Raw genomic sequence first — 19009 nt, 5'->3', positions numbered from 1 at the left:
GGCGTTGTCTTTTTTTCACACTTACTTTTCGAGAGCCGAGCCAAAATGGGGCAGAAGGGGAAAAAAATAAAATATTCCTGACCTTTATGTTGCAGTATTTTAATAGGAACTATAATAAAAGGTGACCGGGGATAAATCGCTCGATACAAAACGTGAGAATCAGGCTTGACTTTATTGATATGACTCGTTAACTCAATCAAACAGTGATGGAGTCGTTTAAGGCGGACGTTCATCCGTGCGTTCATCAGAAACGCAGACACCCTTATCCATAGTGACTTACAACTGAGCAACTGAGGGTTAAGGACCTTGTACAGGGGCCCAGCAGTGGCAGCCTAGTGGACCTGGGGTTCGAACCCATGACCTTCCGATCAGTAGCCCAACGCATTAACTACTGAGCTACCACATCCCATACCCACACACACACACACGTCTGTTTTCATGTCTCTAAAATGTGTCCAATCTGTTAAAAAACAACAACAAATGCATTGCATTAACTGCAAAAAAATCTGATGATGTAATATATATTTGTGTGTGCGTGTATATACACACACTATATATATATATATATATATATATATATATATATATATATATATATATATATATATATATATATATATATATATATATAGTGTGTGTATATACACGCACACACCGGTCGGCTTCTCGATCTGACGTGTCTCTTCTATACAGTAAACTGGTTTATATCACAGGTTTATATAAACATACGAATACCTGGTTGTTTCTATAGTAACAGCTCATACATAAGGACTTGTGTAGCAGACACTCTACATCATTTTAAGCCTAATGATAAAAAGTTTGCTAAAACGTGTTATTATTTAACAAAGATGATGTTTACTCGTTATTCGGTCGAACAGCCGGTAGCTTTTCATCCCCGGGAGAGTTTACAGGGCTTGGGTCGTTCTTACGTAGCTCTATAGTTTCTCCTGGTTTTATACTAGAAAGTTTTTCACATATAGAGGATATTTATGTCCTTGCAGGTCACCATCTGTTTCACTTTTACATTGTCATTCAAGCCTTCTTATTTAGACGGATAGACAGGTATTTGCTAAAGAGAAAGAATAAGAAAAAAGTAGGACTAATGGTGGACATAAACATGTAATGCATTATTCATTGGAGCGGCAGAAATGCTGCTCCATAATTCATCACCTTTGCCCAGCAGAATTACATTGATCTACATTGAGTTTTGGCCCTTCATCATCGGGCTCTATTTCTCGGGTAACCGTTCGTGCTTGGCTCTTCTGGTACCATCTTTGGCCTGACTGATTATATCAATCATCCCATGCAGACTAAAAAACACCTTTAGAAAGAGGAGGAATAAATTTGCCAGTGAGGAGTGAAATGTTGGGGTCTAGTGTGTGTGTGTTGTGGGGTTTGTATGAGGGGTAGTCTTCGCTCTCCAGCTTTAGCAATGATTAATGAAAAAGGGAAAAAAATTAATCAAAGGCATTATCATGCGTTTTCAGGAATCTGATTATGAGCTCTCGACCAGGGTAAAAAGACAGACAGGTAGGCAAAATGCACAAATTAGCCAGACCTCCAGAGTTATTATGACTAAGGTGCAGTTTAAAGTCTGTACCATGTGATTAGATCAATTTAGCTTTGGAGAGAAAAAATCCCTGCTGACAGGATACAAACGTTATTAAATCTATTAATGTAAAAGGACAAATCAAAGGACGCTACAAAAATGTTTAAGAGTAAAATATCTTTCATTTGGAGGATTGGCTTCCAGAACAGTTTTCTTGCCTTGTTTACACCTGACTGACTTTTATACACTACCAAATGATAAAGAATGCATAACTACTGTATATATTGATCAGAATCAGAATCAGCTTTATTGCCAGGCATGTTTTCACATGCGAGGAATTTGTTTTAGTGCCAGAAGCTCCACAGTGTAACAGAATGACATATACAGTATAATTGTATGTCCACATTTACAGATGTGAAATGTGCAGTTTAGATATACATATGAAATATACATATACAAATATAGACAGTTGTATGTACAAATTTGCAAGTGTGAGAAATGTGCAATTGAGGTATACAATATATACAATTTGTATGTATATATGTGCAATTGTGAAATGTGCGGTCGAAGTAAACAGTAAACATTTAGACAATATGTATGTATGTATGTATGTATGTACATATGTGCAATTGAGGTATACATAGTACACATATTAGGTGTCGTGTGTTCCATGGTGTTAATTGTTCATCAGATGGATTGCTTGAGGGAAGAAACTGTTCCTATGTCTGGTCGTTCTGGAGCTCAGGGCTCTGTAACGTCGACCAGACGGCAACAGTTCAAAGAGTGAGTGTGCTGGATGTGAGGGGTGCAGAGTGATTGACTTTGCCCTTTTGATACCCTGGAGGAGTACAGGTCTTGGAGAGTGGGGAGAGTTGCGCCAATGATTCGTTCAGCAGTCCGAATCATTGGCACAATTCTCCCCACTCTCCAAGACCTGTACTATCAACACATCGTAAAGATGTAAAAACGATGAGCCGTCCGTTTAACTGGAAGCGCATGAGAATAAAATAGAGGTCTTAATCTACCGTATTAATCACTGTTAACTATTAAAACAGTAACCGTGTAAAGATTTATTAACATTTTGTCTTTCTCTCCCTCTGTCTCTCTTTCTTTCTATCTCTTAGACCTAGGTCTGGATCAGTTTGTGGTGAAACGCTATGATGGAAAGGTAAGCTCTGTTTTGTGTGTGTGTGTATGTGTGTGTGTGGGCGAGTGGGTGGAAAGAGGTTACCTAGCTATTGTTCTACCCAGCAGGATGTTGCCGCGGAACGTGTGTTTCAAAAGCCGCTTCTCATAAAGCCATTAATTTCTCTCTTTAGAAGGACCCGAGGCCTTGGATCCCTCATGATGTCTTTCTCTCGCTTTCCTGCAGCTTTGGTCATTGTGTCACAGAAAGCAGTTTTTCTTTTCTTTTCTTCGTGTGTGTCTGTCTAACTGCCTAACCAAATTCTATGCCCTCTTTAAGTAAGCAAACCGATTGAAGACGGAAGAAGTGTGTTTTTCTCTCTCTCTTTCTCTCTCTCTCTCTCTCTCTCTCTCTCTCTCTCTCTCTCTCTCTTTCTCTCTCTCTCTCTCTCTCTCTCATTTGTATCACTGTAGCTGATCTGCACTATTGAGCTGGGCACATCTGTGTTTAGTCATATGTCATTCTGTATACCATGCTGTTCTATGACTCATAATCTATTTTCCTATTTCTATATAGTGAATTTTATTTATTTATTTGTTTGTTTGTTTGTTTATTGCTAGAATCTCTAGATGATTCGACCCTAAACTATTTTTACGTTTAAGGTTGAACATTTGGACGTGAGCTGTGAGATGCTGTAAAATATCCACACCAGAAAGCTTGCGAGTGTTTAGATGAAACACCTTATTTTTTTTATTTTTTTTTTTCTTTCTATTTTTTTATATAGATTTTTTTTTTATTCTCAGAACGTCCCTAAACTTACACAATGAAGAGTAATATGAGGCTCAGCCTTGCTGCTCTTCTCTCTCCAGCCATTAGTGCCATTATCCGTGGGAGGCATCCAGTGCAGTAACAAGTGCAAATGGAGTGGCTCTTTATGAACTGAACCTTGGACAAAGCTCTGGTCTTTGGTCTGAACCGGGCTTGTCTCAGCCGCCCACATGCTGATTAGCCCACTCGAGAGATATGATAAAAACCATAAATCACAACCGTTAAATCAGAATTCTGCTTTGGAGGAAACTTGCACAACATTTTACTGGTCTTTAGTAGTTTACTCTCGTGTAAAGTTTGCTTGATGAAAACAGAACTTATCATACACTACCATCAACGTAAGGCTTATTCATTATTTTGCTATAAGATCATCTTTGTGTTCAGCCTTCACCAGAGAGAGTGCGTGTGCGAGAGTGCGTGTGCGAGAGTGCGTGTGCGAGAGTGCGTGTGCGAGAGTGCGTGTGCGAGAGTGCGTGTGCGAGAGTGCGTGTGCGAGAGTGCGTGTGCGAGAGTGTGATAGATTATAGCCATATGATGACATGGACACAAAATCATGCTCACTCTCTCTTTCTCTCTCTCACACACACACACACACACACTGATTTCTGACCTCCCAGCTCAGGCTGTGTCCTCTGGGGGTAGTTATTTCCCTCCCAAATTTTCCCTTCACAGCGTTTTTGCATAGCACAATGCTCACTTTCTATTGTCTCTCTCTTTTTCTGTCTCTCTCTCTCTCTCTCTCTCTCTCTCTCTCTCTCTCTCTCTCTCTCTCTCTCTCCCTTTTCCCCCTCTCCTGTACCACTCCTTCCCTTCCCAGTTCCAATGTGACAACTGGCTTGATCTGTGGAGATGGTGAATGTCGTCTGTCCTTTCATCCCTCCTCGCTTCTCATTAGGTTTATCCAGCCTTTTGGCTCTTTCTCCATTCAGTCCACCTGCTCCTGTTCTTTCTCTTTCTCTTTTTCTGTAACCCATCTTGTCCCTGTATAATAAGACACTAATGGATTTGGCCCAGAATTTGTCGCAGTCTAATATACCATGCTTTACGGATGCACAGGTTTTGTCCTAACCTTTTATTTTTTGCTTAATAGTGTTCTACAGCATTGCGGACACCGGACTCGGCCGCCTGTTAACACCAAATTGCAGCGTTTGTTCAGATGCATGTTAGGTGTGTGGTGCTTGTTGCTGTCTCCACTGTACTGACATCTCTTCTCTTTTTTAGCTAAAGAACTGTTGGCACCTCTGTGTTTTATGCTATATGCTACAGTGCATTTGTGCTAACCCTAACATACACTTTTAATTGTCTTGTTGTGCGATATCTTGTGCTCTTGCAGTTGTCTCTCATTTTCTTCTCCACTCATGTAACCAATAAAACCTTCCATTCTCTCTTGTCCCTGTCTCTCCTTCCTTCCTTCCTATCCAATCCACCCTCCATCATTCCAATTTTTTCCATCCATCCTGTATGCCCGTCCCTCTGTGTAGGACTTCTGGCAGGTATGGGGATGATACTGAGCTGCATGAGTGTGTGTGTGTGTAGATGCAATTCAGAGCCTTTGCACTAAAAAAACCCTCTCTCTCTCTCTCTCTCTCTCTCTCTCTCTCTCTCTCTCTCTCTCTCTCTCTCTCTCTCTCTCTCTCTCTTCAGAGTTGTTAGAGCTGGTCTCTCTTTGCCTGAGCAAGCCTTTCACCTAAACCTTAGTCCTCAGTTACACTGCACAGGAGTGCAGCCAAGCAACGCATTACAGCTACATAAATTTCACTAATAATCATTGGTTTGGGAATATAGTGTGGTACTAAGCGGAAAGTGAGACTTTTAGATTCAGCAGAAATGAGAACGGAACGATTCCTGACAGAGCATCTTTCCCTTATTGGTATGTTTGAGAGACAGAGAGAGGCAGACTGACACAGACAGACAGATATGACTCAACTTTCCATAAGCAATGCTTATGGTCTTATGGGAAGTTACAGAACTCGGTGCAGCAGTGTAGATATATCGAGAAGGTAAAATGCTTCAGTGATCGCATAGCAAGGTTCCGCTTTAGATCGGGGCCCAAACATTTCAACTCCAACGCAGGAACTTTTTATTTCTTATTTTATCTGTTTAATCTCTGTCTTTGTATTATTATCGATTCATATAGTTGAGTTTAGTTTGTACCGATTTAATTTTAATGCAAAACCGTTCACTAGGATTTCTTTTTTTTTTTTTTTTACAAATGCACATGTTTCTATACCAATCATTTAAAATAGCATATTCAGGAAAGTAATCTATCTTTATTTTATTGACCGATACAACCTTATTACACAGTGTTTTTAAACTCTGATATTAATATCTGTTATTAGAACTGGATTGTCATTGCTGCTGCTTTCAGTAAAAACACTCCATGGTGGTGGTTTCTGGTTTTAGGCACAGTGCACACACACAAAACACAATAGACAGCATAAATGGAAAAGAGCAGCAGTTCTTAGATGTATACAGGTGTTCCGGTAAACACACACACACACACCTGAAACACAGCTGACGCTTGCATATCCAAGCTCTCTCAGTGGTGGAACAATGCAGCTGATTGTGGCTTCTGAATTATTAACCATGCATACAGATACGAATTCAGTTTGTATCTAAGGTCGTGTGTGTATCTGAAGGGAAACGAGCGAAGGTGCGCGTGCACACATGAATAATTCAGCACTTTAATAATCTAGCAGTTCAAGTTTTCTTAACATTAGATGTGAGTAGGCTTTCCTCAGGCAGGAGAAGTGCTGTATCTGATCTTGAAGAACTCTGAATTGTTCTCTCTCTCTCTCTCTCTCTCTCTCTCTCTCTCTCTCTCTCTTCTCTCTCTCTTTTCGTGTGTGCATGCCCTGCTGAATGTCTGCAGGACGGGGACTGCAAGCTGGGAGTGGGTAATAGAGTTGCCTGTTGTGCCCCCTGTCTGCACACTGTGGCACCACAGTTTGCCCTGACCACAAGCTTGTCCTTTTCTTTGTTGTGTGGACCGTTCACATGTTCAAACGTTTGAGACCGCATTGTTAGCATGCTGCGGAATGGGACGAGCCACACACACTATCCTCCGTATCCTATCCCTATATGGTCATAGGGCACTGTGATGTCACATCATCTGCCTAGTGTCAGGTGACCTAGGTAGACAGGCAGGGGATATGGGAGGGGGCAGGTGCCGTAATGAGCCTGTGGCATGCTAATAGAGCTGCTGCCAGTGAATAATTGTGTATTGGCTTCTGGCTGAATTTGTTGACCTTATTTTGGGCTTTCAGTCTCAGCAGGAGCCCTTCGATGACAGTTGGAGGTGCTATACACATGCATACATGCGCACACACACACACACACACAAACACACACACGTTTGTCTTACTATTCATCTGAAGACTTCGGTAAACAATTTGGCTATTATTTTTTATTAAATAAAATTTTCTCATAAAACACAGGGACAAGCCAGAGATCCCTATAAGGTCAATATATTCTTATTTTTGAGGACGTTTAGTTCCCACAAAGATCTCAAAACATGCCCACACGCACACTTCCGTCTCAGACTGTAAGTTGATGGTAATTGGTTTATATGACAACCTAATATCTCGAACACTATCGAACACCTCTGTTGAGATTTCTTCTGCCGCAGACCCGCAAACAGACGCACACACACTCAGGGTCTACAAAACACCATTTGCAATTCATTTGATCCCAAACGGCATTAAGATGAAGGATGAAATGAGTTTTATGACTGTGTGTGTGTGTTTGTGTGTGAGAGTGTATGAGAGAGACCTTGATAATAAAAGAGGACCTTTTCTAAAGTCCCTGATGAATGATGTGAGAGATCGATTGCTGTTTGTCACTGCGCATGGCTTATAAGCCGTCTCAAGACAATTCCTATTACTTTTAGTCTTTTTTTTTTTTGCCTTTCCTGCTTTCTTCCTTGTCTCGTTGCAAGCTTTCTTGCTTTTATTAAACTGTTGTAGACATTGTCCTGATGATAATGTGTGACCGAGACAAAGGAAAAAGTCACTGTGAGAAAGAGGTTTAAGAAGATCCAGGACCCGAATGGGAACGTGCCTTCCATTGGCGATCTTTTTTTTTTTTACTCTTTTTCTCTCTTTTATATTATCCTTCACATTTTTATCAGCTCTAGTGTCTTAACCAATAGTAAGTACACTGGGTTTTTCTACTTTGATGCACATTTATAGTATTCCTGGGGAGAAGCCAGACACACGGACATTGATGGTTGCACATAGCAAGTTTTCGTGACTAATTAATTTACTTGCACACAAGACTTGTCTTTCTCTGTTATGAATCTGTCCATCAGTAGAACTAATAAAGTGAACCCTCGCAGCACTGGTAGTGAATCAGCAGGAACCTCTCCCCAGCTTACGTACTCGGTAAGCAAACGTCTGATGTCGTCTTCTTATGTCTAGAGATATCACTATCCTAAACAACAGGAAGCCCAGAATCAAGGCCAAATTAAAAGAGAAAGATATGAGAGGGAGTGGGAGAGGCAGGAATCCCCCCTCCAGCATTCCCTCAGGCCAGTACACACTGCATCTCCAATGTGCTTTCTTCTTAACACGCCGTGTTCTGTACCAGAGCTCAGCTTTAGAGCTCACGGCTTTCCTTAAGACACCCTCAACCTCTCCTTCTTCGACTTTTTGCCCCTCCGATGACCAGATTCCTACAAAATTCTACTGCTGGTTCTTATGTTGAATTCGGCAGCTTAGCAGCGTAGCCGTTTACGTTTGGCTAAACGGTTATGTAATCAGACGTGGGAGTTTCCCTACTCGAGGTGTAAAAATAGTAACGAGTGTGGAGCTTTTTACAAGACAGTATCTGAAGTGCCATTACACAACATATAGGATCGACTGCCGCACACACTGATTATATTCTGTTATTATTGATTTATTCAGTGTTTAGAGTGTCTCAGTGCCGTCTCGATGCTTTCTAGGCTGTGTCTCAGTGCTGTCTCGATATGTTCCAGGCTGTGTCTCAGAGCTGTCTCGATACGTTCTAGGTTGTGTCTCAGTGCTGTCTCGAAACTTTCCAGGCTGTGTCTCAGTGCTATCTTGATATGTTCCAGGCTGTGTCTCAGTGCTGTCTCGATACGTTCTAGGCTGTGTCTCAGTGCTGTCTCGATATGTTCCAGGCTGTGTCTCAGTGCTGTCTCGATACTGTCTAGGTTGTGTCTCAGTGCTGTCTCGAAACTTTCCAGGCTGTGTCTCAGTGCTATCTCGATATGTTCCAGGCTGTGTCTCAGTGCTGTCTCGATACGTTCTAGGCTGTGTCTCAGTGCTGTCTCGATACTGTCTAGGTTGTGTCTCAGTGCTGTCTCGAAACTTTCCAGGCTGTGTCTCAGTGCTATCTCGATATGTTCCAGGCTGTGTCTCAGTGCTGTCTCGATACGTTCTAGGCTGTGTCTCAGTGCTGTCTCCATACTGTCTAGGCTGTGTCTCAGTACAGTCTCGATACTGTCTAGGTTGTGTCTCAGTGCTATCTCGATATGTTCTAGGCTGTGTCTCTCTGTACTGACTCGATTCTGTCTAGGTTGTGTCTCAGTGCTGTCTCCATACTGTCTAGGTTGTGTCTCAGTGCTGTCTCGATACGTTTCAGGCTGTGTCTCAGTGCTGTCTCTATGTTCCAGGCTGTGTCTCTCTGTACTGACTCGATTCTGTCTAGGTTGTGTCTCAGTGCTGTCTCCATACTCTCTAGGTTGTGTCTCAGTGCTGTCTCGACACGTTCTAGGTTGTGCCTCAATGCTGTCTCGATACTGTCTCGGCTTTGTCTCACTTCTGTCTCCGCTGTGTCTCTATGCTGTCTCAATAATTTCTAGGCCATGTCTCAATATGTTCTTTATACTGTCTTGGGTGTGCCTAAGTGCTGTGTTCATGTCTCTGGTGTTTCTCTCTTCTTCTTTTTTTTATCCTGTCTCGTCTGTTTCTCGGTGCTATCTTCATGCTGTTATTCTCGTGTCTCTGTTCAGTCTTCATCCTGTCTCAGCTGAGTCTCAGTGCTCTTTAGATGTCATCTCCTCTGCGCTTCAGTGCCGTCTACAGTCTTTGTGTTGTGTATCAGGTTGGAGACTCCAGGGCATGTGGTGCTGAACAGAGCAGCAGCCATTAGATGTACAAGTCCAGCTGTCAGCTTCTCTTTCTCTTTGGTCTCCTGCATTCTCTTTTTTCATCTGTGAGCATAGACTGTTACTGATGATCACCTCACAGGCTTGAGCACCTTCTGTCTTGCAATTGTGTGTGTGTGTGTGTGTGTGTGTGGTTATCTGTGTGGGTGTTGGTTTGCTCCCTTTTGTGTTAATCTGTAGCCTGCTGAGTGTTGTTTGTGTGTTCCTGGCTGCGAAAGGTGCTGCATGTTCTCTGAGGATCTCTGAAGGTGACAGCAGAGACATGTGGTGCCTAGAGCACGTGCGAGCAAGCGCGCGCGCACACACACACACACACACACACACACACACACACTCACACACACACTCACTCTCACACACACTCACTCTCACACACACTCACTCTCACACACACTCACTCTCACACACACACACACACACACACACACACACACACACCAATTAGTTGCTTTTGCTGTCATAGCTATTATCCAGACTTCCCCATCTACAATAAAAATAACTTGTGCTCTCCTGGTATTTCAACACACACACACACACACACACACACACACACACACACACACACACACACCATCTTCAGCCTTGTGCTTAGACTTAATTATTCCAGCATCATTCCCCCGAGCAGCAGAGTCGTGTTCTCGATAAATGTTTTTGGGGTAAATCTCATATCTCTATTTTTATAGCACAGTGACGTAAGTGTGTCTAGGCTCTTAAAAAAATAAAAAATACAGGTGTATTCCAGAGTTCATATATGTGAAAGTGCAACCACCATGAAACACGTAAGTTCTGGTGCTAATTCTTTAGTTGACGCTGTGTTCCTTTGTTCCTCAAACCCGCCAGAGGTTCTCTGCTGCTCCGCCGTGACAAGTTGGGAGAATCTTTACCGCTCTACGAGATGATTAGTTGCAGATTAGTGGTGTAGACTGTAGTATTGGCACAAAAGTTGAAGCTTTGGAAAGGAGTGTTTGAGAAAAGTGTACGTACAGGTGAGAAGGCGAGAGAGTCCGACTTGAGGATTAAAGTGCCGCTGCATCGCTGTTTAAATAGAATTCAAGCAAGATGCTTGATGCTTCCTGCACTGCGCTTTCGCATTGTGGGTAATGACGGAAAACTGAAATAAAAATGGACCAACAAATAAATGTGAATAGAAATGCAGACATTGACATTAATAGCTGAATTCGGCTTTTAGTTGCGCAAACTTTTGAAAGAATTTCACTTCTCAGCTTTTTAAATGCAATAAACAAAAAACTCTTGGACCCATTTGTTACCATCATAAGTTCAGGACCAAACGACATTCCGTCGACGTTGCTCTTCGCCTCGGAGTGCTGCTGAACTAGTTTTCTGTAAACTCTAAAATGGCGCTTACAGCATGCTAGCTCTGCATTATACAGAGTGTTCAGCACAACAAGGGCTATTTTTCCTCCGAAGTATAAAATGTAGGTCGGCTATCGCTTACGATGCCGTTTGAATCGAGCAGCCGTGTAGCCTATAACGGTGTGCAAATTTTTGTTGGCTTTGTTCGTTTTTCCCGCTGAGTAGACTACGGGATAAATAGCACATAAATAGACCATACATGCGTATTTGTCAGAATAATAGATTGGTGTATTTTGTTTAAAAAGTTACAGGGGGGGAAAAAAGACCTGGATTTTGACTGTTCATATTTTTACTGTTGTTCTGTTCTAGTTAAATAAATTATGAAATTACAATTAGGTTAAAAAAAAAATCTGGCACAACTATAGTGTATGAACGCGTGTTGAAGTGTGTATGTGATGTAGCTGTCCTTGATGAAGCCAATAATAGTGAGGTTGTGTTTGTGTTTTTTTTTTGTTTGTTTTTTTAACCTTCTCTCTCCTTCCTTGACACTCTGATGGGATTTCCAACCAGACAGAGGTAACACTGTGCACTATGTGTGTGTGTGTTTGTGTTTGAAATAGAAACAGAGCAATACACTGCAGTCTGTATGTAAAAGTTGTTGTTCGGTCCCTGTGATCAAACGCAGGACAGACCACTTCACTGTCTCTGTCTGTCTTTTGTGTAGTCTTTTTGTTTCACATGCAATTGTAGTGTTTCACATTAGACTGTTGTACACTGATTTATGTGCCACTGTGGTGACGGTGATGTTGATTATGATGACGATAACATGTTCTCTTCATGTTCCCTCTTCCCTCTGCCGTGTGTCTGCCTGAACGAGTACGCTGCACGTGCATGTTCGATGGATGTTGTCGTGTACTGTGTGCGTGTGTATGTGTACGTGTGTATTAGCATGCTAGTGTGTGTCTGTTCTAACGGCCATAGAGTTTGTACTGCACCAAGTTGTTACACAGAACGCAGGTGTTCAGACCACACTCTATTTATCTTTCTCGGGGCCAACAGAAGATTGCTCAGGAGCGAGAGAAGTTTGCGGACGAGGACAGCATCTTCTATACGCTCGGGGAGTGCGGCCTCATCTCCTTCTCCGACTACATATTCCTCACCACCGTCCTCTCTAGTGAGTTGGTTTTTTTTTTTGTTTTTTTTTTCTGCGAATTGCACATTGTGCAAGATTTGCCAGGGGAACGTGACAAAGATATAATGTTGTAAAAACATCTGCTTCTCATAACACGTTTAAACACAGTTCCCTCAGGATGTGACAAATGCAGCTGTTGTCCTTCCTGATCTAATTTACTCTAATCTAATCTACACTTACTCACTGTTTAATAGGAATAAAGCATCTCCAATTAAGACACCGTTCATTCCGAGTGCTCCTGAAATCCAAATTAAGGTTAAACAGCTTTTTGTTCACTATTATGGACGTACGATACAAAAAAACCTTGTTGATATATTTGAAGTTCATTAAAATATCCGATGACTCGTTCTTTTCTAGTCCTGTAATCATCCAATTACAAAAAATATCTCTAGACCGTTTACGTCCCGCCCGACGGGACGTGTCTTGCTCTACAGTGGTAGCTTTTAAGCAGCGAATATGGTGGTTCCCTTTTGTGTCTGCGTCACCGTCATCCTTAGATCGTATATCCCGTACGACACGTACAGCCCGTCGTCTATGATAACATCCTCTGGAAGGGGACAGTGAGAACCTCCAAGGATAAACAAAGACTCATTAAACTCTTACCTGTTCTTCATATTCGGCCAAGGTTCTGTCAAGTTTGTTGAGATTCAACGGAGGTGTGGAGTATCTCAAACGTTAATGGGTATAAATCAGTCACTTCAACACAGTTTTGTTTCCTGTTTCAAATCCTCAACCTACAGAATCAAAACACATTACTGAGGCCATCTTAGCGGGATTTTGTCTTGTCTTTTCACTAACAGATGGCACGTGTTGCATTAATGCTAACAAATCTGTGCTACGTTTTGTTTCATTATTAGAGATGCGTTTACTTATTTTTCAGCACCTCAGAGAAATTTTGAGATCGCCTTCAAGATGTTTGATCTTAATGGGGATGGTGAGGTGGACCTGGAGGAGTTCGAGCAGGTAGGAACACACACACACACACACACACACACACTGCATCAATGAGCTTTGAATATCTTCATTCTCTCTTAACCCAGAGATCTTAAACACACTCATCCGTGTAGATTCTCTTCATCAGCTGTTTTTTTTTTTTTTTTAATGATTTTCACTTTCACCATTCACTTCCACAGAGAAGCAGACACAAAGGAGCCTGACATTTCACAAAGCTTTTATTTCAGATGTGACTACTTAATGGTCACGTCACACATGAGCACACATGCTCAGGGCTGTACTTGGATTTCGGAGAGTTAACTGCCCAGAACTGCTGCTATTTAAAGGTGGGGTCTCCGTTGTTTGAGAAATGCTTCGGAAAACTGATTCGGGCCGCAAAACAAAACTGACGTGTAGCCAATGAGCAGAAAGGGGCGTGTCTTGTCAATAAGGGGCGGAGAGAGCGTTCAGTGCACATGTGTGACATTAGCAGAAAGCGGTTTTTACATTGACATGGAGGATAAAAACAAAGCGAAGACAGGCTTACGATAAGGCAAGAAGTAGGACTAACAGAATACGGCTTGCTATCAATTAAAGTTCGGAATATTAAATCAATCAATACACTTACTTGCGTTACTGCAAGTCTTTGTGCCTGAAACATGCGCACACGCTCCAAGTCTTCTGTTTTCCATGTTATCGGCAGCAACGTTATGACCTCTGCCTCGGGTTCTAGGTGTTGACCGTCTCCCTACTCATTCAGTTCATTTATTGATAAAAATATACCCTCGGTCAGATGCCCCAACAGGTTCCGCCATAATACTTGTCTGGGTTATACTTGTCTGGTGTATGTGTGGGGCGGAGCTATCAATACAGGGGTGGGACCCATTTGGGTTGGGGCATGTTTGTTTTGGTGATTTCAAATGTCAACAATGACTTTCACATAAGGGGAGACCCCACCTTTAATCAGAATGACATTCAGTTTGAACTCTGTTAATTACAAATAAAATCTGGTAGAATCGTAAACCGTGACCTGTGATATTCAGCGATCTGATCGGTCACAGAGTGTTTAATCATGTGTTGCGACACGAGCGATTGAACGCGTGAGAGATGTTGTTATTCGGCCCATAGCAGGATGCGAAACGTCAGTCTCCGGTTTCTTATTTTCGAAATGTTTCTATGGGTAAAAACCCTGAAACAAAACATGCACTTGAGCGCGAGTCCGATTCTATCCCTGCGGTTGGTTGTGGGACAACTTGCTAGATGGGATTAACCAAAATTGCCATCAGGCAAATGAAATCCACTAATGAGCCACTCATCCATCTCAGCACAGAGCTTTCTATGGAAATAAATTCCAGCAATAGTGAAGTCAGTCATCCTCATCATCCTGTCCTTCTAGATCTAGTTTATCTGTCACCGGTCTGTGAGCGCCACCGTCTGCGATTACCCTGGAAACGATGCTGTTGATACCATTGCACTTTCCCACCACTAGGGGTTTCGAATTAAGCAGGATCTAAAGGAGCGGTTCTAAATATACGCACATCATCAGACACGAGAATAACTTGATAAATCACATCTTGTGTATGATCAATCACAAATCCAGCCTGACTGAAGTTAACGAATGACTCCAATCAGTTACTCATAAGCAAATATTAGCGGTTTTGTCCTAGCTGTTATGCAGAAGGATATAGAGAATTAATCAGAGCTGAATAGGCTACATTACTGCTCATTAAGTGCTCATAAGCATCAGGCAGCTCGTGTGGAATATTCTTCTTCTACACAGGCTGTTGCTGTAAGTGTGAAGTGTGAGTTTTTAATGCTTAATAGTCGGGAATCCTAGGGTTTGAAACCGGTATTTTGTGATGTCACAACACAGCGCTACCTCACCTTAGAGGATTTCTTTGTATGTGTGCGTCACAGGTGCAGAGTATAATCCGCTCTCAGACCAGCATGGGCATGAGGCACAGGGATCGCTCCACTACGGGAAACACTCTAAGGACGGCCGGCTGCAGCTCGGCTCTCACCACCTACTTCTTCGGAGCGGACCTCAAGGGCAAACTGACCATCGGCGCGTTCCTGGAATTCCAGAGGAAACTCCAGCATGATGTTCTCAAGCTTGAGGTACAGCAGTTCGAGAATAATTCTAGAAATTAAAGAGGACCGTGATACGCGGCTATAACGATGAAGAAAACGTGGCTTCTTTTTTTTCCCCCCCAGAAAAAAACACCTTCAAAATCTATAATGGCATCATAGATACGTGCATATCATCGCCACTAAAATTCTGTGCAGTCAAAAGCGTATCTAGTCTTTTTCCTCTAAACCGCTATCATTATCTGCACCCACTGTCTCCTGCGTCTCCTGTGTGAGACTTTACATTTCAAAATGTGTGTGATTGAAGTTTAACCGTCTGAGATTACCGCCGTCGGCCGTAAAACCCAATGCGTGGAAGAGGGGAATAAAGAGATGGTACAGGAAATCACAATGAATGGGTTAAACAGAAAAGACTGACCGATCTCTGTCTCAATGATGGAAGCACAAAGTCAGCATATGTCATAGTTTCATGTTTTTTTTGTCACTAAGAGCTCTCTCTCTCTCCCTCCCTCCCTCTCTCTCCCTCCCTCCCTCTCTCTCCCTCCCTCTCTCTCCCTCCCTCTCTCTCTCTCTCTCTCTCTCCAAGCTGGCAGGTCTATTTTTCTTTTAACTTACTGTCCAGTCTGTTATGATACAGACATTTCCACCCATTACTTCCGTTTCCTGTCTCTCTTTGGCGCCACAGTCCATTTGATGGACATTCTCACTTAAGGGGATTGAGTTTAGACTCCGGCTGCTTATCTCTGGTGCAGCGGGGAAGCGACTGAAGTCGCGGGACCTCTGAGGATTTGTGAGCGTTACGATAATATGGAACTTGATTTGGCTTCACGTTCTTTTTTTCTCATTTAATACAAGTTATCGGGCTGAATTTTTAATACACCGCTCAGAATAGGTTTGAGATATTTACAAAGATTACCCTCGTAAATCCCAAGTTTATCTTCGTTCAAGTTCACGTCTTGCAATGTTGACTGCAGTAGATGGAGCTGTTTCTCCTGCCTGGATGTCTAACAGTGGGAAATAGTAGCATGCGGAGTTTCTTAAACGTTCGATAAAGCCATAAAGCCGGGACTCGGTAGATAGCTGCACGGATAAATCAGATTTACGCAATGCAACCCATAATGTGTATTCTGTATTTAAAGAAATAAAGTGCACAGAATCACGATGTATTCTTAGTGTCACGTATTTCTGTTTGTCTCTAGACTTAATAAATGCTACTTTGATTAACGGTACTTGACTCGTTCGAAGAAAGGCGAGCTGCATGTGTGTGATTTCAGTGTTTTTTAAGCATACATTGTGTACGCAAAAACCAGTCCCAGTGTTGCTCTGCTGTCTGGATGATGCATGACTGTGCTAGCTTATGCCTCATCACGCAGCACAGAGGAGATTTACATACAGATAGGGTGGAGATTTCAGAGAGAGAAAAAGAGTGCAACAGAAAGAAAAGCATCAGCAGCGGGCGCTTTGTAATGGTCTAATACCAGAAAATTATAATGAACATACAAAAGGGTTAGATCAGCATTTGATTCAACTCCTTAGTCTTATCCTCTGTGTGTGTGTGTGTGTGTGTGTGTGTGTGTGTGTGTGTGTGTGTGTGTGTGTGTGTGTGTGTGTAGTTTGAAAGGAATGACCCAATGGACGGCAGAATCACAGAGAGGCAGTTTGGTGGAATGCTTCTGGCCTACAGTGGTGTACAGTCACGTAAACTTAAACAGATGCAAAAAGGACTGAAGAAGATGTTCAAAGATGCACAGGTAAACTTGATAAGTACACACACACACACACACACACACACACACACACACACACACACAGAGAGAGAGAGAGAAACACCTAACAGAGCAGTCTGGATAAAATGCAACATTAGTTTCACCGTATGACTGTACGGATGTGTTCTCTCTCTCTCTCTCTCTCTCTCTCTCTCTCTCTCTCTCTCCTCTCTCTCTCTCTCTCTCTCTCTCTCCTCTCTCTCTCTCTCACACACACACACTCACACTCTCTCTCGCGTGCTTCTTATACGAATCATTACCCATCTATTAGCTTTCAAGTACTCATTGTCACGCCTGTAATGTGTTACTGTTTACTGACGCAGACAAGCTTAAAGGTGAAAAGGTGATGACTCAGTGCTCTTGAATATGAGGTTTCGACATGACTGGTTCCACAGCTTTCCATTGATGAGATTATGAACTGCTTTGGCAGGAATATGTGCTTCATTGACTGGCTGAGTGATTAAGTGCTATCTGGCGATGTGGAGGCGTTAGCTGGCTTAATAAGCAGACATTGGAACACTTCAGAGTTGTAACCGTAAGCCAGGTTATAATCGTTTTGTGCTGTATATCGAAACGTCCGGATATCGTAAAACAGTATTTATACTTGTAGCGAGTGTCGCAGCGATTCCCACCGTAGCATTTTCTGGGCTTTTACAGGGAGGTGCTGAGTTAAAACATCTCGCACACACACGCTCGTACACAACCACTCGCCCCTACATGCACACTTCACTGCTTCTGGATATCTAGTGGCATGTTTTGCCTAGTGCGAGGTGACTTTACATGATCCAGCAACAGACTATCAGACCAATCAGTCATGCTTCACTAAGATAAAACACATAACAGAGAAATTCTTCCTAGCTTAATTTTACATCCTCAAATACTTAAGCTCTTAGTGAAAAGGAGCCTTGTATCATAAAACAAATAAACAGCCTGTATACCGTTATTGCCCTTTTTTTTTTTTAGGCTTATTAAGCAGAAAGCGATCATTCTTTCACCTCATCCTCCGTTGTGTTCATTAGGGGATCACGTTTGAAGAAGTGGAGAATTTTTTCACATTTCTGAAGAACGTGAACGACGTGGACACGGCGCTGAGTTTCTACCACATGGCTGGTGCCTCTATAGACAAAGGTACATGCACACACACCGTACTTTTGTGGACCTGCCATCTACCAGCTTCGGCATTTTTCCCAGGCAGCTCTCACATTTCCTCCATTTTCTCCCAATCAAAAGCTTACGGTGGTGATTGGTTCATGTCCTGATGTTTCAGGGTTAGAAATAAATCATTTCTATTCAACTCTTAGAATCCAAAGCAAATTACTACACTCTCTTTATCCACTCTTTTTTTATTATTGATCTGGAGAACTGTATGTGCTGCTGTTCATATTATATGTCACTTCTTCTTCTCTTTTGTTTTCAGAAACACTTGTCGCCCCTCGTTGTGTGACATAATTAAGCAAAGCGTAGGTGTGTAGGTGTGCGAGTCTGCTGTAGCTATGGCAGCACGGTCGTGTATGAATGCCGGACCACTGAAGCTTTCACAGTGTTTGGAGATATTCATTCTGGCCATTGCGTGCGTCACACGTCTTAGCTCATGGACGATAACAAAGCTCATCAGTTATTCACGGTTCTGTTGTTTTTAATTCCAGTTAGTTTGAATAGCTATCCATTTATCCTTCTAACCATTTTTGTATTACAGTGAAACCTCGGCATACGAAATTAATTCGTTCTGGAGGCGAGTTTTTAAGGCGAAACGAATTTTCCCACAGGAAATAACGTAAATGCAGATGATCTGTTCCAGCCACCTGAAAATATTACCGTAATCATGATTTTAAAACATATTAAAACCATCAAAAAGTTTATAAAAGAAGAAGAACGGGGGCATAGAAGCCTTTATTATCGCCACATATACATTACAGTACAGTGGAATTCTTTTCTTCACGTACTCCAACTGAGGAGGTTGGGGTCAGAGTGCAGGGGAAGCTATGATACAGCGCCCCTGGAGCAAGGACGGTTGAGGGCCTTGCTCAAGGGCCCAGCAGTGGCAGCTTGGCCGTGCTTGGTTCTTGAACCCTGATCCTCCGAT

The 19009-nt window shown here is 42.4% G+C and overlaps 1 protein-coding gene across 5 annotated transcripts in view; it reads left to right on the top strand.

Annotated features, from left to right (window-relative positions):
• Nucleotides 1–19009, top strand: part of micu1 (mitochondrial calcium uptake 1) — a 36860-nt gene that overhangs the window by 14104 nt on the left and 3747 nt on the right. For 2 of the 5 annotated variants that reach the window (XM_027165951.2, XM_027165952.2), the window contains exons 5-12: nt 2674–2717; nt 4985–4996; nt 11518–11523; nt 12007–12121; nt 13020–13102; nt 14990–15190; nt 16774–16911; nt 17946–18054. In XM_027165951.2, coding sequence (XP_027021752.1) covers nt 2674–2717; nt 4985–4996; nt 11518–11523; nt 12007–12121; nt 13020–13102; nt 14990–15190; nt 16774–16911; nt 17946–18054 — 708 coding nt within the window. The remainder of the gene's footprint in view (nt 1–2673; nt 2718–4984; nt 4997–11517; nt 11524–12006; nt 12122–13019; nt 13103–14989; nt 15191–16773; nt 16912–17945; nt 18055–19009) is intronic. The other 3 variants (XM_027165955.2, XM_027165954.2, XM_027165956.2) reach the window with 3 other exon arrangements.

Source organism: Tachysurus fulvidraco, chromosome 4 (assembly GCF_022655615.1).
Source record: "Tachysurus fulvidraco isolate hzauxx_2018 chromosome 4, HZAU_PFXX_2.0, whole genome shotgun sequence".
Lineage (NCBI taxonomy): Eukaryota > Metazoa > Chordata > Actinopteri > Siluriformes > Bagridae > Tachysurus > Tachysurus fulvidraco.
This window is presented reverse-complemented; position numbering and strand designations above follow the sequence as displayed.